General features: G+C 36.8%; 9 protein-coding genes across 11 annotated transcripts; 5 read left to right on the top strand and 4 right to left on the bottom strand.

Annotated features, from left to right (window-relative positions):
• Nucleotides 1–142: 142 nt before the first annotated feature.
• Nucleotides 143–2,691, top strand: LOC145733033 (carcinine transporter-like). The gene is made up of 7 exons (XM_081985635.1): nucleotides 143–481; nucleotides 530–919; nucleotides 974–1,232; nucleotides 1,283–1,903; nucleotides 1,953–2,134; nucleotides 2,189–2,367; nucleotides 2,418–2,691. Exons 2-7 carry the CDS (start codon nucleotides 536–538, stop codon nucleotides 2,611–2,613), a joined length of 1,821 nt encoding a protein of 606 aa, XP_081841761.1. The 5' UTR covers nucleotides 143–481; nucleotides 530–535; the 3' UTR covers nucleotides 2,614–2,691.
• A 196-nt stretch (nucleotides 2,692–2,887) lies between these two features.
• On the top strand, nucleotides 2,888–4,243 carry LOC145733039 (small ribosomal subunit protein mS22-like). The gene is made up of 4 exons (XM_081985641.1): nucleotides 2,888–3,105; nucleotides 3,179–3,454; nucleotides 3,513–3,852; nucleotides 3,904–4,243. Exons 1-4 carry the CDS (start codon nucleotides 3,006–3,008, stop codon nucleotides 4,211–4,213), a joined length of 1,026 nt encoding a protein of 341 aa, XP_081841767.1. The 5' UTR covers nucleotides 2,888–3,005; the 3' UTR covers nucleotides 4,214–4,243.
• A 147-nt stretch (nucleotides 4,244–4,390) lies between these two features.
• Nucleotides 4,391–6,097, top strand: LOC145733038 (alpha-methylacyl-CoA racemase-like). Its single transcript, XM_081985640.1, has 2 exons — nucleotides 4,391–4,802; nucleotides 5,058–6,097. Exons 1-2 carry the CDS (start codon nucleotides 4,695–4,697, stop codon nucleotides 6,087–6,089), a joined length of 1,140 nt encoding a protein of 379 aa, XP_081841766.1. The 5' UTR covers nucleotides 4,391–4,694; the 3' UTR covers nucleotides 6,090–6,097.
• Nucleotides 6,080–7,532, bottom strand: LOC145733040 (solute carrier family 35 member B1 homolog). Its single transcript, XM_081985642.1, has 4 exons — nucleotides 7,387–7,532; nucleotides 6,657–7,251; nucleotides 6,393–6,602; nucleotides 6,080–6,343 (listed from the first exon to the last, which is right to left on the bottom strand). The coding sequence occupies exons 2-4, from the start codon at nucleotides 7,239–7,241 to the stop codon at nucleotides 6,149–6,151; spliced, it is 990 nt and encodes a 329-aa protein (XP_081841768.1). The 5' UTR covers nucleotides 7,242–7,251; nucleotides 7,387–7,532; the 3' UTR covers nucleotides 6,080–6,148.
• Nucleotides 7,533–7,580: 48 nt separating this feature from the next.
• LOC145733044 (protein FAM210B, mitochondrial-like) lies at nucleotides 7,581–8,270 on the top strand. The gene is made up of 2 exons (XM_081985646.1): nucleotides 7,581–7,761; nucleotides 7,819–8,270. The coding sequence occupies exons 1-2, from the start codon at nucleotides 7,731–7,733 to the stop codon at nucleotides 8,232–8,234; spliced, it is 447 nt and encodes a 148-aa protein (XP_081841772.1). The 5' UTR covers nucleotides 7,581–7,730; the 3' UTR covers nucleotides 8,235–8,270.
• LOC145733037 (thiamine transporter 1-like) lies at nucleotides 8,259–11,280 on the bottom strand. Its single transcript, XM_081985639.1, has 3 exons — nucleotides 10,765–11,280; nucleotides 9,635–9,839; nucleotides 8,259–9,579 (listed from the first exon to the last, which is right to left on the bottom strand). Exons 1-3 carry the CDS (start codon nucleotides 11,095–11,097, stop codon nucleotides 8,792–8,794), a joined length of 1,326 nt encoding a protein of 441 aa, XP_081841765.1. The 5' UTR covers nucleotides 11,098–11,280; the 3' UTR covers nucleotides 8,259–8,791.
• Nucleotides 11,281–11,468: 188 nt separating this feature from the next.
• On the bottom strand, nucleotides 11,469–13,718 carry LOC145733041 (uncharacterized). Of its 2 annotated transcripts, none has more exons than XM_081985643.1 (5): nucleotides 13,570–13,718; nucleotides 12,620–12,775; nucleotides 12,149–12,309; nucleotides 11,728–11,932; nucleotides 11,469–11,667 (listed from the first exon to the last, which is right to left on the bottom strand). In XM_081985643.1, exons 2-5 carry the CDS (start codon nucleotides 12,759–12,761, stop codon nucleotides 11,528–11,530), a joined length of 648 nt encoding a protein of 215 aa, XP_081841769.1. In that variant the 5' UTR covers nucleotides 12,762–12,775; nucleotides 13,570–13,718; the 3' UTR covers nucleotides 11,469–11,527. The 2 variants fall into 2 exon arrangements, with proteins under 2 accessions (XP_081841769.1, XP_081841770.1); XM_081985644.1 differs by having other exon boundaries at nucleotides 11,471–11,667; nucleotides 12,635–12,775.
• Nucleotides 13,719–15,700: 1,982 nt separating this feature from the next.
• LOC145732383 (serine/threonine-protein kinase polo-like) lies at nucleotides 15,701–20,794 on the top strand. Of its 2 annotated transcripts, none has more exons than XM_081984597.1 (7): nucleotides 15,701–15,965; nucleotides 16,595–17,217; nucleotides 17,291–17,520; nucleotides 19,559–19,698; nucleotides 19,758–19,951; nucleotides 20,010–20,253; nucleotides 20,319–20,794. In XM_081984597.1, exons 1-7 carry the CDS (start codon nucleotides 15,876–15,878, stop codon nucleotides 20,514–20,516), a joined length of 1,719 nt encoding a protein of 572 aa, XP_081840723.1. In that variant the 5' UTR covers nucleotides 15,701–15,875; the 3' UTR covers nucleotides 20,517–20,794. The 2 variants fall into 2 exon arrangements, with proteins under 2 accessions (XP_081840723.1, XP_081840722.1); XM_081984596.1 differs by having other exon boundaries at nucleotides 17,291–17,526.
• On the bottom strand, nucleotides 20,782–25,176 carry LOC145732382 (uncharacterized). The gene is made up of 2 exons (XM_081984595.1): nucleotides 24,125–25,176; nucleotides 20,782–24,068 (listed from the first exon to the last, which is right to left on the bottom strand). Exons 1-2 carry the CDS (start codon nucleotides 25,040–25,042, stop codon nucleotides 23,094–23,096), a joined length of 1,893 nt encoding a protein of 630 aa, XP_081840721.1. The 5' UTR covers nucleotides 25,043–25,176; the 3' UTR covers nucleotides 20,782–23,093.
• Nucleotides 25,177–25,496: the final 320 nt, after the last annotated feature.

The raw sequence follows: 25,496 nt of genomic DNA, 5'->3' as shown, positions 1-25,496 counted from the left end.
TACTTTGATTTTATTGGATAGTAAATTGATCTGAGTTTCATGGAGGGTCAAAACTAATTGGATCTCTGATAAAGTGTTCATGTGACCTACTGAATCACATTTATTTGGTTAAATTCTAGAGTTCTAGAAGTTTTTAAGAAGTGATTCTAGATTGGATTGTAAATCAAAACCAACTTTACTCATTTATCCAATAATTCACTTTATTTTAAACCAACACACATAATGGCATGTTTACCAACTTCATTTACGTCACTATCTGTATTTTAAATAAAAATAAAGTAACATTGTTTTATGCTTTCTTCTATTCCTGTATAAATAAAGCACTAAAGTGTCTATTAGATTATTAAGGGATTAGTGGATGGTTTATCAATTATAGAAACCAAACAAGCTATACCAAATTGAATTAGCCTGTGCAAATGCAGAGAATGTACAGTTGCCTGTTCAGACCACCATAAGAACAGGATTTTTTTTAACTTAAAAAGTAAGTATTTCCAGCTATTAAACCATTTGTATCAGAATTATTTTGTAGCTTTTAATGGACTTGGATGATGTTCTACCGCAAATAGGCGAGTTCGGAAAGTATCAGAAACTGATGTTATGGTTGATATGCCTTCCAGCTTGTTTTCCTTGCGGATTTTGCGCTTTCAATCAACTGTTCATGACCGGGGTGCCTGATCATTGGTGTTTAATACCTGAATTGCTCAATTTAACCCTGGAACAACGCAAGATGTTATCTATTCCCTTAATTAACGGTACTTTTGTAAAGTGTCAAAGATATTCGGTTAACTACACTGAAATTCTGGAAGAGATGATTGACTCAAAGATTTGGGAGCTCAACCAGACTAATTGGGTTACAGAGAGTTGCTCAGATGGGTTTGAGTACGATACCAGTCTTATATCCTCCAGTATAGTCTTGGATGTAATTGTTATTAATATAATTTTCCTACTTCTTCTAAAAGAACATTTTTTTAAGTTTGATTTGGTGTGTGACAAAGACATCTACCCCACGCTGGGATTGGTGGCTTTGAACGCAGGAGGACCAATCGGAGTTTTCCTCTTTGGTTACCTAAACGATCGGATTGGTCGCAAGAAAACTTTCTTTCTTTGCCTTACCACGCTCATTATTGGTGGTGTGGCTACTGCGTTATCACCCACTTTTTGGTGGTGGACTGCCAGTAGAATGGTGGTCGGTTTGACTATCCCAGCTATTTACCAAATACCTTTTATAATTTGTACGTTTTTCTTGTAATTGTACTTTTCCAGCAACTTTCAAATTTTTCAGCTTTAGAATTAGTAGGACCCAACTATAGATCATTTGTAACTGTCTTGACCTGCCTTTTCTATACTGTAGGATTGATGATGCTTGCTGGAATCACATATTTGATACGCGATTGGGTTCGTTTATCCCTAGTGACTTCACTTCCATTCGTGCTGTATTTTTTGTACTGGTTGGTCCTGCCTGAGAGTCCTAGATGGTTATTGGCAAAAGGAAAATTCGAAGAAGCCTCCACTATTTTAGAAACTTTAGCCAGGGTAAATGGTAAAGAAATTCCGGCCAGTTTCAAGCAACAGCTCAAGCACAAAATGACCAACACTGAAGAAGATGAAGTAAAAAGGAGTTTTGGATTGTCTGATCTGTGTGCCACCCCCAATATGAGGCTAAAAACAGTTTTAATCACTTTAAATTGGTTTGCGAACAACATGGTGTATGTAGGACTGAGCTACTACGGTCCTTCTTTGGGCAACAATGAGTACGTAAGCTTTTTTCTGTCATCAGCAGTGGAGATTCCCAGTTATCTATTTTCGTGGTTGTTAATCGATAAATGGGGTAGACGTTGGCCGTTGTGTTTGAGCATGACTGTTGGAGGCTTAAGCTGCATCACCACCGTATTGGTTCCTAAAGGTAGTTTACACTAACTTTGTAATCAAATAAAAACCACGTGGGCTTCTAGACTATGAGGTGGCAACGTTAGTGTTATTTCTTGTATCCAAGTCCGCTATTTCAGCCTCATTTTTTATTATCTACCCGTTTGCTGGGGAGTTATACCCTACCGCGATCAGAGGAGTTGGCATAGGAGCCTCAGCTTATATAGCTGGAGTTGGACTGATTATAGTCCCATTTGTAACTTATTTGGTAAACTTTTTACAACTTTTGTAATTTTTTATATTTTTGTAATTAAACCAACAGGGGTCCGACGTTTTAGTCTTGCCGATAATTATAATGGGGACAATCTCAATATTTGGAGGTTTATGCGGTCTGAGACTCCCTGAAACGCTACACCACCGTTTACCTCAAACATTGGAAGAAGGCGAAGAGTTTGGTAAAAATTTCACTTGGAACGATTGCACACGATGCGCTCCTTTAAAGTAAGCTTTAGCTGTGGAATAGTCATTAATATACAAAATGTTGATTTTAGCGTACCTCTATCATCTGCAAGTTCTTACGAAGATTTGGAAATGATCGCGGTGCAACCCACAGAAGAGACGCCTCTCGACTCTAGTCCTGACGAGCATCGGAGGCGTATTTCGATGAAAAAGCTGGTGAAACAGCAAAGTATTATGGAAACTCAGAAAACGGCAGACGGAACGATGAATATGACGTACTGGTTTTAAATCCACCAATAAAAAGAATGAACATTAAAACACTGTTACTATTTTATTATTTTCTAAAGTAAACGGCGCATTCACCATGTCAAGATTTTTATCCGTTCAGTTTTGTCGAATAGGCAGAAATAATTTGCTCAATCACAGAAATTTTCCAACCTCTAATTTTTGATATTTACTGTAGAAATTTAAAAAAAACTCGAATAATAGTAGTAAAAATAATCGAAATTAGTTTGACAGAGCAGAGACAATTTTGACATTTTTAGTAGAAAGTGGTGCGCCCACTAACCCTAGTTGTCCGACATAAACTAACCTAACCTCACTTGACTTCTCTTTGTAGCCTTGTATAAAATTTCCGGCTTTTGTGTCTTTAAAATAGCTTAACTTACTAAAAGGCTATCATGGCCACTTTTAGGCGTGCCCTCCGAGCCTATTTAAGCAAATCTGAATCTTCGGTTAGGGTTTCCCGTCGATTTACTAGCTACTCCGCTCAGTGTTATGGTAAGGCATAGTTTTTACTTTTCACTAGCACCTTGGTAGCTACTTGGCATAAAATGTCTGATATTCGTTTTAGAAGGAAAAGAAGACCCCGGCCCAATTTTTATTAAAAAAGAGGTACAAAATTTGCTCAAATCCCTAACCAGAGTAGACTATGACAAGGTATTCAGAAAACGAAAATTAGGAAACAAAACCCCAAGTGACCCCACCTACAAATTTATGACGGAAGCAGAGCTGGAAGAATACATGAAAGAGACGCGTCAAAAAGCAGAAAAACTATTACAAATCCCACCAGTTTTGAAGATGCGCAATCCTGACACTAAGGTCTTAAGCAGGGATCCTGCCTTGCAAGGTTTGTAGGGAACCTGCCTGGAACAAAGTTCCTAGTTCTGGTTTTTTTTATTGTTCAGGCTTGGAAACATGCAGGTTTGTGTTTACTGATATAACATTTGGACAAAGGGATTCCAACCGGTTAGTGGTGGTGAGAGAACCTGATGGTACCTTGCAAGAAGCTGAATGGTCACTCAGACAAAGAGTCAACCAAACCTACTTTCCTCACACTGGAAAAGTGATTGAAATTCCTAAAATGTTTGAGGGAGAGTACATGCAAAACTTGCTAGACAAACATGAATATGAGTATTTACTGGACAGGGCCTGTTTACAGTTTGAACCTGACGATTCTGTTTATCAGAAAATTGTTACTATTGTGTATCAACATATTAATGATAATAACAATTTTGAGTTACTTAGGTAATAATGCTGTTACCACAGTAGTCACCAGCTGATCTTATCCACTTCTAGGTCGACACGGCACTTTGGGGCTCTAACATTCTTTCTAGTCTGGAATAAAAACATTGATAATCTTCTGGTGGACCTTATTGAAACATTGCACATAGAGGAGGCCAAAGATTTGGTGGCTTTATACCAGCTGGTCCATTCTTCAGTTAAGTTTGAGGGCGAAAGCCCTGTGGAGGTTGTACAAGATTATATTAAAAAGGCTGCCACTAAGAAGGGTGTCTTGGAACTGGCCATTCAGGCCTACAAAGAGGTGGCAACTCAAAAAGAAGCTTTGGAAAAAGGAATTCGTGCTGCTCATGGCAATGCTGATTAGGTTTTAAGTAATAAAAGTTTGTTCAGATTATTTTCTTTGAATAAGTTATCACGTGACTGCACTTGACGTGCATTAAGTAATGTCATGTGACCTAACCTTTTAGAACATTACAGTGTTTTGGTTAAGAGATGGCGCTGTTATTAATTAATTAAATTATGGAAAAAATACGGTTTTTTGGCTTTTTTCTGGATGTGTTTTTTTATGAGAAAAAGTTGCAAAATTTTGAAAATTGATAACGTTATATTGGTTGGAAAACTGCCATGTTTCTGAAACTTTTATTAAACAAATATAACCGTAGCCGGGTATGTTGCCACTTCCTACACAACTATTTTTTTTATTTAACACAGTGTTGAAAGATATTAATGGAGTAAGGATGAGTTGCTTTGCTAATAATGCAGATATCATGTAATTAAAAAGTTAGGACGCACTTTGACCCGCCGCGTTGTTCATTAGTGCTTTAAACGATAAAAGGGGTTTGGAAATGGCTCTGAAAGGAATTCGGGTTGTAGAATTTGCAGGGTTGGCCCCAGCCCCATTTTGCGGTATGGTTTTGGCCGATTTCGGCGCTTCCGTTATCCGAATAGACAGGGTAAGTTAAAAATAAAATTAGAGCAATATAATAAAATGTGAGGTTAAGTTATTCCATTAGTAGGTAATTAAAAAATGTTAAAAACAAGTAAACCTTGAAATGGGGACATAGATATGGCAACAGCGCATAATTTTTTAATTTTTGTGTATGGTATTTATTTATTATAAATATTAGTTGCCATAGATGGCGCACAATATGCTCCTATTTCTTGTATGTAGGTATTTTAATTTAAATTATCATCATCTGATATTTCAGAAGGATAGTAACACTGATTTAGACTGCCTGGGCAACGGCAAGAAATCGATTAGTCTAAACCTGAAAACCGAGAATGGAATCAAAATCGCTCGAAAACTAATTCAAACATCGGACATTTCGATTGAACCGTTCAGAGCTGGAGTAATGGAAGAGTTGGGCTTAGGCCCCGACGTTTTGCTGAAAGATAACCCCCGTTTGATATACGCTAGACTAACTGGATTCGGACAAACTGGGCCTTACGCTAAAAAGGCTGGACACGACATAAACTTTTTGGCGTTGTCCGGGCTGTTGTCCATGTTTGGAAGAAAACACGACAAACCTTTGCCGCCCGCAAATTTGATTGCTGATTTTGGTGGTGGTGGTTTAATGTGCGCTCTAGGAATTTTACTAGCGTTGTTCGAAAGGGAAAGGTCTGGTAAAGGGCAAATTGTTGACGCTAGTATGGTTAATGGGACGGCGTATTTGGGGAGTTTCTTGTACAGGTCTCAAGAATCTCCTTTATGGGGACAGCCGAGAGGTTGCAACATTCTGGATTCAGGGGCGTCCTTTTACGAGGTGTACGAAACTAAGGACGGTAAATATATGACTGTAGGCGCTTTGGAAACCACCTTTTACAAAAACCTTTTGGTTGGTTTAAATCTGTCTGAGAGCGAAGCTCCGCAATTCGACTTTGCTACCACCAAACAAAAATTTGAGCAGAAATTTTTGGAAAAAACTAGAGACGAGTGGTGTGAAGTGTTTAAAAATTTGGACGCGTGCGTGACGCCAGTTTTGGAATTGGCCGAAGCTCCTCAAAACCTCCACAACCAATCCCAGTCGGCTTTTATAAAACAAAGTAATACGGTGACAGCTCCAAGGCCTGCACCGAATTTGAGTAGAACTCCCGCTCAACCTACGTCACTGTTACGAAAACCGGAAATTGGCGAACACACTGAAGAAATTCTTATTGGACTGGGATATGATAAGAACGACATAGCAAGGTTCAATGCACAAAATGTAGTCTATTATCCAAACAATAAATCTAAGCTTTAAAAACACAATTTTATTTTTCAATAAAACAAAATGGAAGCCATTAATAGATAAGTACACAACTATTTATCTACATTTTTTTTGGACTTTGCTTTGGAGAAGTACGTATCCAGGAACAATCCTAGAAAAACTAAAACTGCTCCTATCCACTGTAGAGCCGAAAGCGCGTTTCCAAAAAGTATCACAGATCCAAGCACGGTGAAGAATTTACGTGTGGTGGTGACTAGAGACAGAGGTAAAGGTCCAAATTCTGACACCTGAAATACAAATCAGTGACCTCAGCTTTTGCAAAGTAGGTGAACATACCATATTGAACAAAAACAGCTGTCCAACAGCAGAAGCCACACCAATCGAAAGTAAATTCAAATACACGAAAGGAAACAGTTTGGCAAACTCCAAGAACTTGAATAATTCACCAGAGAGCAGCACAAAAGGAATTAAAAACAAACTGGACCAGCCGTTTTGTTGCACCATCATTTGGAGACCTGAGGGTCTAGTTTCCGCCCTTATACGCTCCTAATACATTAACCCCATTTAGTAAAAAGTTGTATTTACAAACAACCTACATACCTGAATAGCTCCCATAAGTCCATCCATGACTAAAGACAAAATCAGTAATAACTCTCCCGCCCCAAAAGCCGCATCTTCCGCCGGGCTTTTCTTAACATTATCTTTAAGCATAAACAGAACTACTCCCACTACTATAATAAACACAAATAAATACTTTTTAAATGCATAACTTTTCTTCCCTACGAGTACCCCAAGTATAAGCACTGGTATTGGTTTTGCCGACTTTCCGACCACTTGAGTCGGATATGGTACCCATTGTAGGGCCATGTTAGATGCTACCATAGCTAGAAGGTACGTTACCGATACGCTGGCATAGTATAAACGAGCTGTTTTGTCTTCAGTTTGGGGCCAGACTATAACAGCCGCTTTGGCTATTAGATAATTTATGATACATTGAGTGGTGACTAGAGTCAATGCAAAAGTGAATTTCTCCGTAACTGTCCTTACACCTTCACTATCTGTGACTTCAGTCTCATATTTGCCTCTAGTGACTTTTTCTTGAAGTATTCCAAAGTAAAAATATGTAGTGAATATGCCTAGGGAGTAGATGATAAACCTTTTCGTGTTGTGACTTTCCGATTTCATCGCGGTTGATCTAAAATGTACAGTATGTTTTATAATTTGCTTTCTCAAACTAATGACGTGGTACAAGTAAACTGTTTCAAATTGACTTTTTCACGATAATATAAATCACTCGAGAATGATTGAAAACTAATAAATATATACTCACGGATTATTGTAGCATCAAACGCGATTATTGATTAGTCTCTAGTTACTATCTCTCTCTCAGTTTTCGGGGCCACAAACCAAAAACATAACTCACGAAAGTGAGGTTAAGAAGTGTTGATGTATTACGGGTTGCCTGCCTTAAAATGAAGGGAGCTTAACCACTCCCGCATAACCTTAAAATTCCAAGCCGTAAAACGTCAAAACATGCCAACAGGTTTAAAAAAACAAAATAATCTTTTAAAATGCACTAGAAAAAATTGATTAGTGTTCTTAAAGTTGAAAAGTCCTAAAGCATGTAATTACGTTTTAAATAGTAGCAAATTTTTGTTGTATGTCATTAGAAAAATGAATGTTGTCAGGCTTGTTTTACTCCCTGGTAAGTTTTATCTTCTTGACAACAGTATTAGGCTGGATTCCTTGATGGTCTTTCTAGGACTCAGAATACCACCTAGAACCGTGCAGACAACCAACAGCCCGTCAATACTTCACTTAACCCAAGTCAAATACTACTCATCGGATCAGAAGCCCTTATCAGCAGCTCAAAAACTTAAAAAAGCAGTGGCGGAATATGGCACAACTGTTATAGTGTTCCACATAGGCATTTCTCTTATTTCACTAGGTTCCTGCTATTTACTAGTTTCCACAGGTTTAGATGTGCAAAAATTACTAGTCACACTCAAACTGGATGATTGGGCAAAAGGTAACACAATGCTAGTGTCCAATGCGGGAACTTTTGCTGTGGCTTATGCCATCCATAAAGTGTTTGCGCCCGTTCGGATGGGCATTACTTTGGGTTCTGTACCGTTCATTGTGAGATATTTAAGACAGAAAGGTATATTGAAGAAGTAGAGGTGTGGTGTAGGTAAATATACATTTTAAGGGTAATTATAATTAGTTTATTTTTTTCAACAATATCTAAAGATTTTAATGTATCACAGTCAATTATTAATTACCAATAATAGTACAGATGATGAGTGGTTATAGTATTTTCATTTTTAAAAGCAACAAAATGAGTAGGTAATAGAGTTTGGCAACAAAATTCTTATTGACACATTTTTGCTAAAAGATGTTTCTTTAAAAATAACAAAACAAATACACTTTTTTTAAAAAAAACTACCTAAAACAAACTGATAGTTGCCCTACATAAAATTTTCTCTACCGTTTTCACCCTGTATTTTGAATTTACTATGCATGTATATTCTGTTTAATAATTCTTAAAATACTTATAGGTGGAGGATCATAAATCAATATTATCCAATACTGATAAGGTGTAAAAAATGAAAATAAATAACAAAGAAACAACAGAGACATAAAATAAACTTTTAAAAAAATCACCACAAAGTTTTTATGTTAGAAGCTTCATTTTTTTACACAATTTTGCTAAAAGTGTAGTCTAAAAATCGACACTAAAAAATTACAGTTCTTGATGGTGGATCCGGTACTGTACTAGCCCTCCTATAATCCCGTTTGCTGGCCAACCAACACGCCAAACCGATAACAATATAAAGACACCCCAAAATAACATGATAAACCCCATAAACAAAATACTGTCTTCTAGGCGACATGGCAAATCCTACCCTACCACTGACCACCAAAAGAGTTAATACAGTTTGGCACAGTAACGCCATAAAAGTGTTAATACCAAAAATCAATCCGTAACTGTCCTCTTTAATCAACTTGGCAATTTCACTGCTGGCCACCGTAATGGTCAGGTGATAGAGCGCCCCAAAAACCACATAACAAATATAACCCACTAAAATCCGTTCAGTTTGTGAGGCGATTAACATGGCAAAGCCCTGCAACAAGGAACAACAAGTCAACGCTAATTCGCCGCGTGTTTTCCACTCGATTTTGAGTACCCCGGCGGCCAAAGTACCCAAAAATCCTAAAACTGTAAGTATCGATTCAACGGCCCCATTGTAAACTGGTTGTGTAGGATCGTTCACTATAGTGGCCCAAAGGGGTTGCATGTAAACCTGCACTTGAATGAATCCGCACGTGGCCAAAGCCCACCAAATCGACCATTTGATCAGGTACTTGCTGTTGTAACCATCTTTAAAGTGGTTCCACATCAGATTAAACGCTGTTTTAGTTTTTTCGGTTAGTTTGAGCTGTTTGGACGGATCCTGATGAAAGTAGATTGATTTCTGCACGTGTGGAAGGAAGAGTGACCATATGGTCGCGGCGATCATAGCTGAATAACATTAGAATGTAACGTGGTTCCTATTTAGAGGGATTATCAAATTTACCACCGAATGTGATGTAGTTCAATCCTCTGTAGTCCATAACATTAAAAGAAATGAGACTTTGCCCAAGTATTCCAGAAATGGAGCGTCCGCCCAATATGGCCGCTCTAGTGTGCGAAGTCACTTGTGGATAGTACTCTTTATCCACTTTGGCATAGATGTAAGTGAAGTAAGCCACTTCGCAGGCCGCAAAAGCCCCATAAAAACCCTGAAGTAAATTAATTGTTTTTGCCTTGTAAACCCTAAATTTAGATGCTTCTCCCCCGTCATTGCTTTAAGTATTTATTGAAATTTATTATGTAAATTGAATTGCATTTAAAATAAGGCTTGAGGCAAAATTTAAAATTATCCTGATCTTTACTAGCCTAATGTATTTTAGTTTGAATCACTGTGGAAATGTCATGCTATCTAAAAATACACTTTTGGGATGATAAACTTTTCACCATATTACAACATAATTACTTCCTAAAAAAAGTGGTTTGCATAGTTAAATTAACGTGAAAAAACCTTCCATAGCTATAAAATGTTATTTACCAATATTTATAAACTTTGCTGATAACATCAATATTTGCCAGTTAGCCTGGTATAGGCCTTAAATGTGAACAGATTGATATTAATATAAAGTCTCCATAGTTAAATCAAGGGGGTCAAGGTGATCAATTAAGTTGAATTGACCAGGATATAAATGAAATAAATCAGTTTTTTTGTGTATTTTTTCTCTATTGTTTTTATCAGGTACCAATTTTCTTATCTGGACAAAAACATTTAAAATATCTAAATTCTCAGTATAACCACCATACACAAGTTATTAAAATATCAATTTTTAAATTCCTACAACTTTGATGGCTTTTTAAATGCTTGTTTGTCCTCCAGTGCCTGCTGTCATTTTTATCTGTTGACATTTGGTGGACAATTTTTGAATGGCCATGAACAAAACTGACTTTATGGCAGCATTTGCTTTCACCATCATTTTATGAACAAATTATTGGATTATGTGGATAAACAAGTTATCTTATCAGGAATATGTAAGTTTTCCTTTAAAGCTATAATTACTACTAAACAATTTTTAATGACTACTCATAAACACTATGAGAGTCTGTTTTAATAAATTAAAAATAACTAGAACAACTCACCTCAAGAATTTGAAGTTCCAATAGACCAGTGGTCCACAACAACATTCCCCACACAACAATACCAGACAGCCCTGAAAACACAATAAGTGGCTTATACCTGCACAAATCGGTGATAAGAAACACCAATATTAGGAGCCCCAAATAACTGTAAGTACCCACAGGGTACACTTGCTGATTGACCTGTTCTTCAGTGATGTTCCTCCACTGGCCTATGAGGAATTCGTAGATAAACGGTTCTGAGGGCCTGATTTCCTTTAAAAACCCGAAAACGCTTAAGAGTAACGAAATTGTGATCCATTTGCTGCCGGTCTGGGGGCACTTTCCCAGTATCATTTCGAACTGTTTGAAGGGTAGCGTTCAGGGGCGTGCATTTGAATTATTCACTTTGTTTTGGGCCCATGAGCCGGTACGTATTAAATATTAACTAATACTGGGCCCGGCAACCGCAAACGCGGACAGATTTTTAATAAAAAATGATCGCAAAACAAACTACACTTGCCTTTCATTTTCGTTTTGAAGGTTAATTGTTGGAGAGTGTGATGTGACGTATTACCTAATGTAAGGATGGTGCTTTATCTTTCTCTTTTTATTACAACGTGTATGACAGAGAAAATGTTACTTGCTGCAGAGTGACAGTACTAATCAGAAACAGTGAACTCATTCATATATACCTAGAGGCGGCATGCCCTTACCAGGTTTGCTAGACAAACTCACTTTTTTTAAGGAAATAATTTATTGACACATTAAAACCATTATTTAAGACTTAAACCAAACTGGCTAGTCTGGCCAAATCCAAGTTTTCTTCGCACACAAACGGTTTTACGTGATGACAAGCCACATCGTGCCAGTGCACTCCATCGTTGTAGAACTGATTCAACACAGCCAAACAGTTTTCTTGAGCTCCTGATTTACAGAAAACGAATAAACAGCACTTTTTTAGCGTTTTTTTCTGTGGAAACTCACCTCCTTGTTGCGCCTCACGATTGTCCGGTTGAGGTTTGTTAATGCCCCCAGTTTCCGACCAATCATTTTGGTCTCTTTGAACTGTAGGAGCCAATTTTTCCAGAGTGGCAGTCCAGAACCATCCATTAACATCAACAGGAACCAAATCCGGTCTGTCACACCCTTTGAAGTCACATTTTCGTCCAGAAGTCCAAATGTATTTCACCTGTTTGATTAAGTAAGTAAGTAGTCGGTAATTTATACGCATTTAACAATTAAGCAGTTGACCTTTGCTGTGATAGTGTATATTTAACTTTTAAATGAGACGAAAAGCATCTATTTTTCAAACCATCACTCGGTAAAAAAAAACAATAACTTATGAATTATTTAAAACTTCTAAGATTTCTATTATCATAAAATTTACACAAATATTTGTACGTACGTTATCCTTCACAATGTGAGCTTTAATCCACTCATTCTCTATGGACGTTTCCAAGGAGATGGTTTCCATGCAGCGTCTCCTACAGTAGTTACGGGCGTCCAACCAATCGTATTGGGCGTCTTTAAGAGCAGGGTCCCTCCAACTAAAGAAGTACCCTTGACCTGTAATAAACGATTAATATTACAGCTTAAATTATTCGGAAAAAGATATACAGGTATGGTAAATCCAAAAACGACCATAGGAAAACCGTGTAAGATTATATAAGAAGAGCCATTTTAGCGCGTTGTTGCCAAACGCCGTAAGTATTCAATACCCTCGACAAACTTACTTACGGCGTTTGGCAACAGCGCGCTGAAAATATGGCCTGCTTGATATTTTTTTCGTTTTCCGTCTTTCTCCCGCGCATGCAATTACCTACGTATCTCTGTCCGTTACGCGGTTTTCCTATGGTCGCTTTTGGATTTACCACACCTGTATATAGTTTACCTCCTGGACCGACTTCATGGATCGTTCTTTGTTGGCACAGTGCAAAATCGGGAGAGGCTAAGGTTCTGCCAGGGGGTAAATCAGCCTGAACTAAGGCGATTGTTAGAGCGAGTAAGAGGTACTTCATTGTGATAGTTGAATCTGCAAACAAGTAATGATATAGCCTATCTAGGTTGTGTTAATGTCTGTGGTGTCGTACGTCACATTTTAAATGGCGTTTTTAGTGGAAAGTATATGTAAATGTGTAAGAAACAGTCAAATAGTATACTAGTTTTGCACTGTAAACCTGAAAAATATTTAATTAATCACTTGTCAAAAATGTATGCTAAGTTGGGACCGCTTTCCACCAGAGGGAGCTTTATTAAAATTGCATCCTTGCATATTATGAAGGCAAACTTTCATGAATAAACCACTCTACAGGGTGTTCAAAATTACAATTTATATTCGCAACTAAGTTAATGCATTTTATGGGTCACAAGCGCGTTAACTTTATGAGCTTTTCTTAAATGGTAGAGAAAGTGAAAATTCGAACCTTGTGAATCTGCTACACTATAATAAGTGTACAAACATCCGACATATTATCGAACTGATATAATGTCGTTAAAATGTTTACAAACTTCCTGTTCAAGACTATATTTGAATCAGATTGTTAACAGTTGGATGTTAATTACTATTTTTGTTTATGGTGTAAATTTAAGGCTCAAGGCTGCATTTTGCAGTGTCTATAATAATTAACTGTTTTATTGTGTATATTAAGATGTTTAAAGTCTAATTATTGTCCAAAAGTAGGTAAGGTCAGGTTGCTTAATTAATTAATGTACTAAATGCAATACACTTACAAAAAAACATAAATTATGCCAGAATGCACTTTTTTCATACTTTTAAACCATTTTAAACTAAGAAAAAGTTTAATAATGTAAAAAAATTATTCTTACCTTTTTGATTTAAAAACTAACACGACTAACCAAATGTAGAAGATACGCACACGATGCGGAAGGAGAAAACCCCTTGAGGACACTGAAATAACAAAAACAAACGTTCTGTGTAATATATATAGTAGGTGAGGTCAGAACGAGCGACAAAGACAGAGCTAGTATAGTAGGTATACCTGGGGGACACTGTCATGTCATCCTTTTACCTTGACCCTAACAATTAGGGACCTACCTATAGCGAACTAATTATAATTCCATAATCGTATAGGAATATTTGCATTTTTGTTGGCTTGACTATTATTGCACTAATAGAGGAACCTTAGGTGCGTTTGTTAATGACATATTTAACCGAAGATGGCACTTGAAACCCTGAAGATTGCCAATTGATCGAATATTTTATTGAAGAATAAAAATAATTCGTTTAAAAGAATGTTTATAAACAATAATCATTGAAATGGTATTTTTCACTTTCTCTTGCAATTATCATCAAGCGCGTTCTTCCCAATTGAATGTTAATATCCTTTTGGGTATGGGTTGAAATTTAATTTGACGTTTTTATTTCTTTTTAATGGTGATTTAATGTTAACGACCCGCCTTTGGTAAGGAATGTTTGTAGGGAAAATGTACAGAGAATTACAATTTTTTAAATCAAAATACTACAACATTTTGACATACATTTTTAAATGCATGCGTTATTAATACTTATTCATATTATTCTCCATTTGATTATTTAAATGAGTTTTTTGCAAATTTAAAATATTTCACCTTATTAGAGCAGGTTTTATGGCAACATTACAAGAATGAACAAAAACATTGATAATAATAATATATACACTTTCTTGACAAATGGTGAAGGAACATTTAGTGAAAAAAAAAACAATAAACTTAAAAACGTAAATTTAAGTTGAGTGACGTTCAGACTGTGACAATACCGGAAAAAAGTCACAGTTTGCTTTGAATCACAGTGTTTTCCCAAGCCTACTATGAAAAAAAAATGGACCGTACGTCTAAATATCATAGAAAACAAAATATAGAGCACATTTCAAGCTTTCTAAAAAGTTTGGCCGATCTCGAAGTAAGTGACAGCTAGAATGGATTCCCCGTCCCCAAATTAGTCGAAAATGAGTACTATCAACCCTAGTAAAATCTGACTGGTTTTGACGTTATTAGCTGTCAAAGTGACAGATTAACAATAATGCATCTCAAGCGTTTTTTTATCAAAACAAAACGAGTGAAGGGTGGTTTTTGACTAATTTTGGGACGCCCAATCCATTGGTGAAATCACTTTTTTGATATCTGCACAAATCGCCAGTGTCTCGAATTGAGTGACAGTTACTGTCATTTTGACAGCTGGAATGGATTCCCCGTCCCCAAATTAGTCGAAAATGAGTACCATCAGGCCTAGTGAAATCGGAGTGGTTTTGACGTTATTAGCTGTCAAAGTGACCGGAACAAAACGTGTGTGAACTCGCGCCAGGATACAAAATTAAAAATAATCGAGCGTCTTGGAAAACGGAGGCGTGGCCAGAATGCGATGATGGACGGAAGGACACGATGGTTTCCGGATTCCCAAGGTTGCCTGGCGCGCGCGCTGAGAGTAATAAATGTTTTGAAATATGACTTAACAATATCATTACAATATGATTAATAAAAATAAGTAGTTTTCACCAATATCATCGAATAATCCAATGTAGAAGTGTGTTTACGTTACACTATACTGCAGCCATAAAAGGAATATGTTGAAGAGAAATGGAATTTAAATTTGATTTAAAATGGTAGGAACTTCTATTAGCGGGTACAATCATACGTTGAGTTTTAGCTTAAAAGTTGTGTAATATTTATCATCGAATGTGGTACATTCAAATCGCAGCTTCTCCACAGTCAGTGTCAGGAAAATGGGCAATAAAACAAATGTTAAATTAAAAATCGCCTTTATTTCAAATCCAACCAAAAGTTTATGTATTACATTGTTTGATCACGTGATACTTTTACGGTAATCCGGCCAGTAACCACATGGTAGCTCGTCACACACTGTCATCTTGACTGATGATAGGTTAGTTTACAGATTTCTGTAATTAACTGAGGTCGTTTACGAGACCACCAATCAGATCGCCCCGTTTTGAAATTCGTATTGACAGTTGATTGATATGGAAAGTCGTTTAGTTTTTAAGTTTTGGTCCTAAGCACCGATCGAAAAGGTTCTGATAGAGTAGACTTGTTGGGTGTTTTAGTAAAGTTGTATATTAGTGAATTACTTCTTTGTGTTATTATTTACTTGTAGTCTGTGTATATTTTGTCTGACCCCCAACATGTCTAAAGGAACCGACACCCCAATCCCCGACGTTATACAGGATCCTACACAGCAAGTTACTTATAAAAAGGGCCGATTCTTTGGAAAGGTATGTGGGTTGTTTTGCAGCAAGTTTTTGTTGTGTTTTCCAAGTGCATTCACGGCATTTTTCATTCACTATCTATGGTTTCTCTGTAGTGGTCATCAGTACAGTACATTGTAAAAAGTATCATCAGTCAAGACCTAAAAGAAGTCGAGAAGAGGTTTTATGTAAAATGTTTTGAAGATTTAACAAATTAAATGCCAACTCTATTGTAAACTTGGGTTACCAAAGGTCAATATACCTAGGAGACATAAATAAGTCCTGGGGTATTATGTACTTCAATAAAAAACTCTTTTTTTTTAACCATATAATGTCTTTATTGCTAATTTCTTCAGACCAAAAATCACTTTCACTCAATTACTGCTCATCAGAGAGGCTTGATAACCAAAGAACAAAACCTTCATTTCAGTAGAATACCTAGTTAACTGAATGCCAGAAATGAAAAACAGATGTCACCAGATGTTGCACAACAATTATCAAAAATCTCTAGTATTACATTACATACCAGTGTGATCAAGTTGGGTAAAAAATCTTCTTTTGATCTTTGTTCCTGTCAAATTGACAGCTTAGCACTAGTTAATTTCCATTTAAAAGTTAATGGTAACATTGAGTTGTCAAACTTTCGGTAATTTCAGGGAGGATTTGCAAGATGCTACGAAATCATCAATACCATGGATATGAAAGCATACGCGGGCAAAATAGTCTCAAAAAAACTCATGACCAGTCAAAACCAACGCGAGAAAATGACCCAGGAAATCGAAATTCACCGTTCGCTGAACCACAATAACGTGGTGGGATTTCACAGTTTTTTCGAGGACCGACACCACGTCTACATCGTGCTGGAGCTGTGCCAGCGCCGATCCATGATGGAGCTGCACAAACGGCGCAAAACCCTCACCGAACCGGAAACCCGGTACTACATGAACCAAATCGTGCAGGGCGTGCACTATCTGCACCACAATCACATCATTCACAGGGATTTAAAGTTGGGAAATTTGTTTTTGAACGACCAGTTGCGCGTGAAAATCGGCGATTTTGGTTTGGCGGCGAGAATATCCTACGATGGTGAACGAAAGAAGACTTTGTGCGGAACTCCCAATTATATTGCGCCGGAAATTTTGAACAAAAAGGGCCACTCCTTTGAAGTTGATGTCTGGTCCATTGGTTGTATTATGTACACTTTACTGGTTGGAAAACCTCCATTTGAGACTAGCAGTTTGAAGGAAACGTATGATAGAATCAGGAAATGTGATTACAAGTAAGCATAGAATCAGCAAGATTTTCAGGCAATATTTTAAACTTTTTATGATTGAAATCAAATATGTTTACAGGGTGAGCAGTGTTTTGTCATCATCGGCCAAAGACATGATAATGTTGACGTTGCAAGGGGACCCGGCGAAACGTCCAAACATTAAACAGCTTCTGAGACACGAGTTCTTGTGCAAAGGCTTCTGTCCCGCATCGTTGCCAGTCAGTTGTCTTACTATGGCGCCTCGTTTTGACAACGTTGACATGTCGGCGAGAGCGAGTCCGCATAGAGGAGTATTAACAGCACTTCCTGGTAACAGTAAATATTTAACACATTTTTTTGTAATTCTTCACATTCAAATTTATATTTACAGTACAAATTTTACAACATTTGGGTGATTCAATAAAACTGTTCCTTAAATTCTAAAAATGACCACCAGAAGGCGTAAAATTGCAATTTCTATAAATTTTGCATAACAAACTACCAAGTTTTGGTGCACATTTTTAAAGAGAAGCAGTTTATCTAGCATTTTTGTAAAACTTTTTTGTTATTTCAAAAACAAAAATGGCCTGGGGGGGTGTTTAATTGTTTTTGTATTAACCTGCTGTAACTTCTTAGCAGTTTAACTGATTTTAACAAATTTGGTATTATTGAGAAGAGCATTCAGTGGGCAGTAAGAATCAATGGGAAATATATTTAATTTAGTTGAATTCTTTGCCGCCAGGTGGCTAGTTTAGACACAAATGATATGATCTTTGAATAGGCCAGTCAAAACCGTTTTTCTTAATCTTGTTTCCAACCTCAAATATTGGGAAAATCAGATTAATGGAATGTTGAAGGCCAAGAATCGCCTGATAAATTTCCTAAAACTAAAAACCAATTTAGCTACAAAATGAAAAAGATGTTGAGGCAATTGTGTCTAAATTCAATTAATCAAAGCATTATTAAAATTAATAATTATTATTATAACCTTCATGTTGCTTCAAAAAAATACTAAATGTAAGTCACTTTAACATTACTCTGAAAATTCTTACCTTTAGTTTAAAAAGTAAACCTAAAAACTCAAATAAGTATACTACATTCATATTCCACATTTTTCGGTTTTTCTTTTCATTTTTGAATCATATTGCAAAAAAAAGAAACAGTAAAAACCCAAAATGCTAGATAGATTCCAAAATATGCGGAATTTGGATATAGTATACCTATTTGGGTTTTGGGCTTACTTTTTATATTAAAAGTAAGAATTTTAGAGAGTAATATTAAAAGCGATAAGTTTAGCATGCGTTTATTCGATTTTGAGGAAGCAAGTAATAGTTTTAGAAAATTTACCAGGCTATTCTTGGCCTTCAAAGATCCATTAATCTGATTTTGTCAATATTTGTCATAACTGTGAAAGTTTGCCTCAGTCAGGACGTAAAGCTATAAAGTGTCAAGGTTTTAATAAATTTAGACAAATCAAACACAAAATGTAGTTTACATCTTTATGAAAGTGTTTTTGACATTTGTGACATGATAATCAGTATGTCCAGTGTCTGAGGGTCACGTGACTGGTGTCACAATTGTGAAAGTTTGTCTCAGGACGTGAAGATATAAACGAGTCAAAGGAAGAGGAAGCAAGTAATAGTTTTAGAAAATTTACCAAGCTATTTTTGGCCTTCAAAGATCCATTAATCTGATTTTGCCAATATTTGAGGTTAGGAACGAGATTTTGAAAAACGGTTTTCACTGGCCTATTTGGATGTTATTTGGCTACTTATCCGCATTATTCCATTCGATTTTTTTGATTAAGTTGGAAATGGCTTCATGGTGTCAAAACTAGCCCCCTGGCGGAGTAACACACAACTAAATTAACTATATTTTCGGTTGATTCTTATTGCCCAAGGAATGCTCTTTTCAACGATACTAAATTTGTTAAAATCGGTCGAATCGTTAAGAAGTTGAAGCAGGTTATTGCAAAAACAATTAAACACCCCCCACCATCTTTGGTTTTGAAATAACTAAAATGATAGATAAGCTGGTTCTCTTTAAAAATATGAAAAACACAGTTTTTAGTTTATTATGCAAAAATGTATAGAACATTTCATTCCAACAGTCTTATTGGTTCACCGGGTACTCATTTCATTTGTAACAGGTATTCAATATGTGTTATGGTCGTAGTTGGCTGTGGTTCTAGCATGAACGTAGGGCCGTTGATAAGTTGGCTGTGGTTTGAAATGACAGCTGTCATATAATAATTATTTGCAACGCTATCTAAGACATGCGCTATTTGTGACAATTGCCATCCACAGGCGACCTGACCATAACAATTATTGAACACCCGTTATTATCAGTAATTGACTCCTTTTGACAGATATTATGGCAAATAATGCCAGTATGCAAGTATGTAGACGCAATTCGATAGCGGCAGGTCTGGCTTTACCTCCGACCGCCGATTATTACGAGTTTGACGCCAAAGAAAGTCTGCGAACATTAAAACGCCTTTTGGCTTCGGTAAAACTATCAAAGTTCCATCCAGTCTAACAATGCACTGACGTAATTATTTGAATCAGGTCATAAAAAGCAAACCAACATTACACAAACGAGTGTCTGACGAGATGACGCATCCCGCCGCCCAGCCCACCATTTGGGTGGCCAAATGGGTGGACTACTCGGACAAGTACGGTTTCGGCTACCAGCTTTCTGATGAAAGTGTCGGAGTGATGTTCAACGATACCACCAGGCTAATTATGCTGGCCAATGGCATGTGAGTTTCGCATTAATAAAATCGCAGCAAATGGCACGAAATGTGTGGTTTGTTTCAGAAATGTTCAATACGTGAATAAAAACGGAGAAGAATCCTACATGACCATGGAAAACTACCCGAAAGTACACGAAAAAAAAATGAAGCTTCTGTCCTACTTCAGTCGATACATGAAAGAGCACTTGGTCAAAACTGGAGCGGACATGGTCAAAGAATACGATTCAGTATCCAGAACGCCCCATTTGAATCAATGGTGCCGCTCTACTTCAGGCGTGCTAATGCTGTTAAGTAGCGGTATACTACAAGTAATAAAATAAAATCAATTCAACGTTGTTTTTCCAACTTTAAAACTTTTGTTAACAAATTTCAGATAAACTTTGGCGATCACACTAAAATAATTATGTGTCCTCTAATGGCGGCTGTGACGTACATCGAAGAAGACAAGTCTTTCCGCACGTTCCGATTTAGCACCATCGAAGAACATTGCCTGGCCAGTTTATTCGAAAAGATTCGATACGCTTACGATAAAGTGTCGATACTGTTGGAAAACGAAATCGTTAAGGCTTAAGTATTATTTTTGTAAACGTGTTCTTTGTTAGGCGATTTTTTTTAAATTTAAACGGAGGGTTCGTATTATAATGGCACAAAATAATAGAAATTACTTCATTAACATAATTTACGAACAAGTCTTCAAATTAATAAGGTAATTTCTGCTAGTTATAAGAATATGGACAAATCTAACTGAAGTCTTATTTTACTGTCACGTCGTTATACGTTCATCAAGAATGGGACAATCTTTGTTTCATTCAAATTTTTATTATCTAAATAAACAATTTTAATTAAAAACGTTTTTTTTATTTTTTTTTTTTATAGGGTTCCTCCTACTTTTACATTATTGGATTAAAAATAAAATTACAATATACATCAGTTACCTGCATCAAGTAACAACAAAACTAAGTCTAAAAATATCCTCTTCTATCTATGTTAGGTTATACATAGTGTGATATATTTTGCTCTACAAATTCTAATACCCTCAATCAGAACCTAGTCGATTGTAGACGTAAGTTTTATTCAATTTATGCGCTGCTTTGATTTACTGTTTCTTAAGCAGGTTTTACACTGCGCTTTGATGTCAAAGAAATTCATAAAGCTGCTTCAAGGACAAATTTTATTAGTGTAAAGCAAAATTTTATGTCAAATTTTTTACCGTATTGGCGTTTCAAGATAAGAGAGATACTCCCTCTGGTGATCAGTTTTGAAAACAGTTTCGGGCATTCCAGCTGTCATTTCTCCGTTTGTTTACATTGCACCGCCAAGTGACAGTGCACCGCCTACTATACTAGAATGTCTTGTCAAAAATTCCAATATGGCGGGAACAGTGATGACAGTTTGTATTGTGGAAATTGGGTTTTTTGAGGATTAGATGGATTTTTACGGTTTAAAATCAAAACGTGAGGTTATTTGCGTAAGTTTTTCAAGCCACTTTGTAACAGAAATTCAGGATAAAGCCCAACCGGATCTAACTCAACAGTGGTTGAACACTTTGAAGCGGGATGATTTTACTCCAACACTATACTCAATGGTAAGTACTTTCTAGTACAGTAAACTTATTAGGTACTTGTTACATGCACAGGTATGTGAGTTTCATTTTAAAGCATCCTTCATTGTGAGAGCAACAAAAATAACTTTGAATGAATGTTCTTGGTAATAATGGTTAGTTCCAGCAATCTTAACTTGAAACGCCAATAGGACAGGTTAAATTTTCATCCAACTTGCCGTTTTGCGTAATGCCAACTGCTAACAAACAAAAAAGTGAGAGTGAAAGCCGCAGAATTCAATACATAAACACAGAATGCAGGATGATTATGAAATTACAAAATAAAAATATCAAAAATACCAGAAAAACCAGTAGGAATAATCTAACCACCTAAACACTAAATTCACTTGGTTTGGTTGGTCAAACTGTTTTCATTGACAGCTTTGACATAAAAGTTTGATAAGTGTAAAATCAAAATCACTTTATGGTCCTTTTTTTTTTGATCAAATAAATGTTTCCAATTTCTGTGAATTACAACTTTTGGTGTAAAACCTACTTTACATTTTCTAACTAAAATAAGTTTTATTAAAAATAATAAATGTAAAAACTCATATATTGGCGGGTGCACCCTTTTACATTCACAGAGGCATAAATATTGTTGAAACCTTGAAGTAAAATTTTGGTTGCGACTATAGAAAAACCGTGTAACGGACAGAGAAACGTAGGTAATTGTATGCGCGGGAGAAAGACAGAAAACGAAAAAAATATCAAGTAGGCCATATTTTTAGCGCGCAGTTGCCAAACGCCGTAAGTATTCAATACCCTCGACAAACTTACCTACGGCGTTTGGCAACCGCGCGCTAAAAATATGGCCTACTTGATATTTTTTTCGTATTCTGTCTTTCTCCCGCGCATGCAATTACCTACGTTTCTCTGTCCGTTACATGGTTTTCCTATGGTCGCTTTTGGATTTACCACACCTGTATTTTTACCTAGGACCTCAGCGTAAATAACTCATAGTTTTCCGTTACGTAATGACCCTCTTTACGCACAGTTGTTAGCTATTGGATTTATATTATAAAGCTGTAAAAAAAAGCGCACAGTTTTAAGATCGGCCAAAAACTAACTGCTGGAGAAAATAAAAATATAAAAACTAAATCTCCATTAAACAAACTTTTAACGTTTTCGAGATCCCCATACTTACACACGAATTTGTGGCACCCTGTATACTGTTAAATTTCCATTTGAGGAATTTTGTAAACTAAAAATTACCTGCTATAAAACTAGCATTAAAGAGTCCAACAACAATCTATAAAAAAGTTATATAATATAAAAAGGATAAAAAAGGTACCTACTATAAAATTTTGTTTGGTCAAAGTATTTTACAATGGCAGAGTGGCTAATACAGTCTATAAAAATGTTTGATTGCCATATTTTTTACGTTTGTTTAAATTAAGAAAATAAAATCACTGCAAATCAATACTCTTGAGTAAGTGGGATAAAACTTGAAAGTTCTAACTGTCAAATCTAGCAATCATAAATTATAAAAAATATGGCAACTCTTTAGGGACGAACAAAAAAAAGAGAGCTGAATGTAAATGGAAGAACTTACCATTTAACCTGAGACGCCCAAATATGAACGGTAGACACAAACTTGCTACAAATGGAGAGAGTATTAAAATACATTTTCTGGCAGACGGTAATTTTGTTTTCTTTCGAGGGCAACGTGTAAATACGACTGAAGTTACGTTTGGTCAATCGGCCAGGAATCGATCGATTTTTGATTGGAAATTCCTCTACAGTGTTCATCACAAACTGTTTCCGGCCTTGCCAATCCATGTTGTACCAAAACTTGTCGTGCATTTCCTTTCGTTCTTCCTCGGTGAATTTGCCGTTACATTGAAGCCGACAAGACAAAGGACACGGTGGTCCCATAGTTTTGCTTGAACGCGATCGTTTTCCTCGTTTGATCACCTCCGTTTTTGGTTCTGACGAATCAGGTTCACTTTGAGGCGGTCGCTTGGTAACGCCTTGATCGTCATCCTCGCAAATACTTCCGTCATGATTGATGTTTCGGATGGTGCTAAAGACAAAATCCTCAGACACTGTAAGGGTGTTTAAGTACATTTCTTTGCACACCGTAATATTGTCATAATGGCAAGGCAGCATAAAATACTGAACGTCATAGTGTTTCTCTGGGGTGATTTGCGTTTGTATGGTGGATAGGATAAAGTGCTTTTGGTCCACTTGGGCTGGAAGACCCCAAAAGGCGCTATGGATTTGTTCACGTATATCTTCGGTCAGTTTGGATTTACAATCGAGGTAGCAAGAGCAAGGCGGTTTTAATGGAGTGAATTCGAGTTTATTACGTTTAATTATTGGCATTTGAGGCAAATCTTTGGTACTAAAGTCTTTGGGGTTTGGCAGTTTTGGGGTGATTGGTGATTCATCATTCAATCCCGGCGATGTAAACTCTGAATAATCGGTGAGGTATTTTCGTTTTGGTGGTTTAAGCGGCTCACTTTTCGGCAATAGAACATCGATCGCTTTTTCTGAGAGTGCTAATGTGTTCAGGTACATTTCCTGCACAAAGGAAATTGCAAACAAATTAAAAAATCCTAAAAACAAAAAACACTTACTTGACAAACAATAATGTGTGCACCATCCTTCATAGGTAAGACAAAACTTCTTACTGAAGTATATTTATCTTTTTCCACTGTGTTAATAATGAAAAGCTTGCGCTCCTCCCAAGATTGCAGATTCAACCAAAAGTGTTCATAAATTTTTTGTCTAGTCTCCTCAGCTATTTTCAACTTACATTCTCCCAAACAGTCACAAGGCGGCTTAATTTCTTCTTTTACCTCATCAACGAGCAGTTGTCCTTCAACAGGCACTTCTTCTTTTGGTACAGAATTTTCTGGTGATTCAGTTGGTTTCACTTCATTTTGACGTTTAGTACTGCGGCCTGGCGTACTGTCCAACGTTTTAGAGAGTGAATTAGGACTGTTGACAAGTTTCACTGTGCTTTCATCCAGTACATTGTCTGGATATTTTTGAATGGTTGTTTCCACAAATTTGGCGCTGATGGCCAGAGTGTTAAAAAACATAGTTTTGCAGACCAGCGTGTAACCATCCTCAATTTCAAGGTAGTATTTGCGTAAAAACTTTTTGCGTGTTTCATTTTTTGGATGTGGAGTGTACAGTACATTGAGTAAACGTCTGAGATGAATCCTACGATCTTCCCAACTTTTTAGTTTGCCCCAAAAGGCCAGGTAATTGTCTTGTCGGAAGCGTTCAGCCACCCGACGATCACATTCCATTCTACAATCCAGGCATGGTGGACCAATTACTCTCTGTTTAATTGTGTTTTGATAGGAGTATTCTCCGTTCAGACGATCCGGTTTTTTGTCTTGCTTCTTGTCGAATTTATCGCCTTTGGTTCGGCTAGTTTGTATAAGACCCCGTCGGGTTCGAATGTAGGAAAACTCTTCATCTTCAGACTCGTCGCTGCTCTCGATTCGGTCAGCTGAGTTTTCTTCGCTTCCCTCGGCATCCATTTTTTTTACGACACTCACTTCGGAATTTTATTCAGGGCCTGAATTAATCAAGTTTATAATTTAATACTGCACATTTGATGAGTCTTTAAATTTTAAGTGTTTTTCCACACTTTGTAAACAATAACAAGGTTAAAAAAAAAGGTGGCCGACCCTGTCCATGTCAATTGTTAAAAGTCAAATTTGACAAGCACTGCTTCACGTTACTCCGTATACAATTTCGTACCGTTGGTCACGTGATTAATACGATGTTAGGTTAGGTTACGTCATTTGCTGGACATGGTCAAGGACGGTAAACAGTACAGGATTGCTCGATCGGCCGATTTTGTTTCCCGGCGGCGAATGAATTCTGACGTCACAGTGGGCCTTCGGGCGCACAATACGCTAAATATTCGCCCGAGACGCTATGTACGAGATTGTCAAGGGTGCCTGTGATTTCGGTTTACTCCGACCCCAT

Source organism: Ips typographus, linkage group LG8, assembly GCF_016097725.1.
Source record: "Ips typographus isolate SLU linkage group LG8, UJ_Ityp_2.0, whole genome shotgun sequence".
NCBI classification, from domain to species: Eukaryota; Metazoa; Arthropoda; class Insecta; order Coleoptera; family Curculionidae; genus Ips; species Ips typographus.
Note: the sequence above shows the minus strand (reverse complement) of the source record. Positions and strands in the feature narration are given on the sequence as shown.

Bases quoted from the DNA above. Each gene is read 5' to 3' on its own strand.
- LOC145732382 (XM_081984595.1), bottom strand. From the start codon at position 25,042: ATGGATGCCGAGGGAAGCGAAGAAAACTCAGCTGACCGAATCGAGAGC. The intron at 24,069-24,124 runs GTAAGTGTTTTT...TCCTTTGTGCAG, and splicing joins CACACATTATTGTTTGTCAA to GAAATGTACCTGAACACATT.
- LOC145733039 (XM_081985641.1), top strand. From the start codon at position 3,006: ATGGCCACTTTTAGGCGTGCCCTCCGAGCCTATTTAAGCAAATCTGAA. The intron at 3,455-3,512 runs GTTTGTAGGGAA...TTTATTGTTCAG, and splicing joins CAGGGATCCTGCCTTGCAAG to GCTTGGAAACATGCAGGTTT. The intron at 3,853-3,903 runs GTAATAATGCTG...ATCCACTTCTAG, and splicing joins AACAATTTTGAGTTACTTAG to GTCGACACGGCACTTTGGGG.
- LOC145733044 (XM_081985646.1), top strand. From the start codon at position 7,731: ATGAATGTTGTCAGGCTTGTTTTACTCCCTG. The intron at 7,762-7,818 runs GTAAGTTTTATC...TGGTCTTTCTAG, and splicing joins CAGGCTTGTTTTACTCCCTG to GACTCAGAATACCACCTAGA.
- LOC145733037 (XM_081985639.1), bottom strand. From the start codon at position 11,097: ATGATACTGGGAAAGTGCCCCCAGACCGGCAGCAAATGGATCACAATT. The intron at 9,840-10,764 runs GTGAGTTGTTCT...AATTTACTTCAG, and splicing joins TGGAACTTCAAATTCTTGAG to GGTTTTTATGGGGCTTTTGC. The intron at 9,580-9,634 runs GTAAATTTGATA...AATGTTATTCAG, and splicing joins GAACTACATCACATTCGGTG to CTATGATCGCCGCGACCATA.
- LOC145732383 (XM_081984596.1), top strand. From the start codon at position 15,876: ATGTCTAAAGGAACCGACACCCCAATCCCCGACGTTATACAGGATCCT. The intron at 17,527-19,558 runs GTAAATATTTAA...TCCTTTTGACAG, and splicing joins AACAGCACTTCCTGGTAACA to ATATTATGGCAAATAATGCC. The intron at 19,699-19,757 runs GTAAAACTATCA...TATTTGAATCAG, and splicing joins TAAAACGCCTTTTGGCTTCG to GTCATAAAAAGCAAACCAAC.
- LOC145733040 (XM_081985642.1), bottom strand. From the start codon at position 7,241: ATGAAATCGGAAAGTCACAACACGAAAAGGTTTATCATCTACTCCCTA. The intron at 6,603-6,656 runs GTATGTAGGTTG...TTAATGTATTAG, and splicing joins GACTTATGGGAGCTATTCAG to GAGCGTATAAGGGCGGAAAC. The intron at 6,344-6,392 runs GTATGTTCACCT...TTTGTATTTCAG, and splicing joins AGCTGTTTTTGTTCAATATG to GTGTCAGAATTTGGACCTTT.
- LOC145733041 (XM_081985643.1), bottom strand. From the start codon at position 12,761: ATGAAGTACCTCTTACTCGCTCTAACAATCGCCTTAGTTCAGGCTGAT. The intron at 11,933-12,148 runs GTACGTACAAAT...TTAATCAAACAG, and splicing joins CTCACATTGTGAAGGATAAC to GTGAAATACATTTGGACTTC. The intron at 11,668-11,727 runs GTGAGTTTCCAC...TCTGTAAATCAG, and splicing joins TCGTGAGGCGCAACAAGGAG to GAGCTCAAGAAAACTGTTTG.
- LOC145733038 (XM_081985640.1), top strand. From the start codon at position 4,695: ATGGCTCTGAAAGGAATTCGGGTTGTAGAATTTGCAGGGTTGGCCCCA. The intron at 4,803-5,057 runs GTAAGTTAAAAA...CTGATATTTCAG, and splicing joins CCGTTATCCGAATAGACAGG to AAGGATAGTAACACTGATTT.
- LOC145733033 (XM_081985635.1), top strand. From the start codon at position 536: ATGGACTTGGATGATGTTCTACCGCAAATAGGCGAGTTCGGAAAGTAT. The intron at 1,233-1,282 runs GTACGTTTTTCT...CAAATTTTTCAG, and splicing joins CCAAATACCTTTTATAATTT to CTTTAGAATTAGTAGGACCC. The intron at 1,904-1,952 runs GTAGTTTACACT...GTGGGCTTCTAG, and splicing joins CACCGTATTGGTTCCTAAAG to ACTATGAGGTGGCAACGTTA.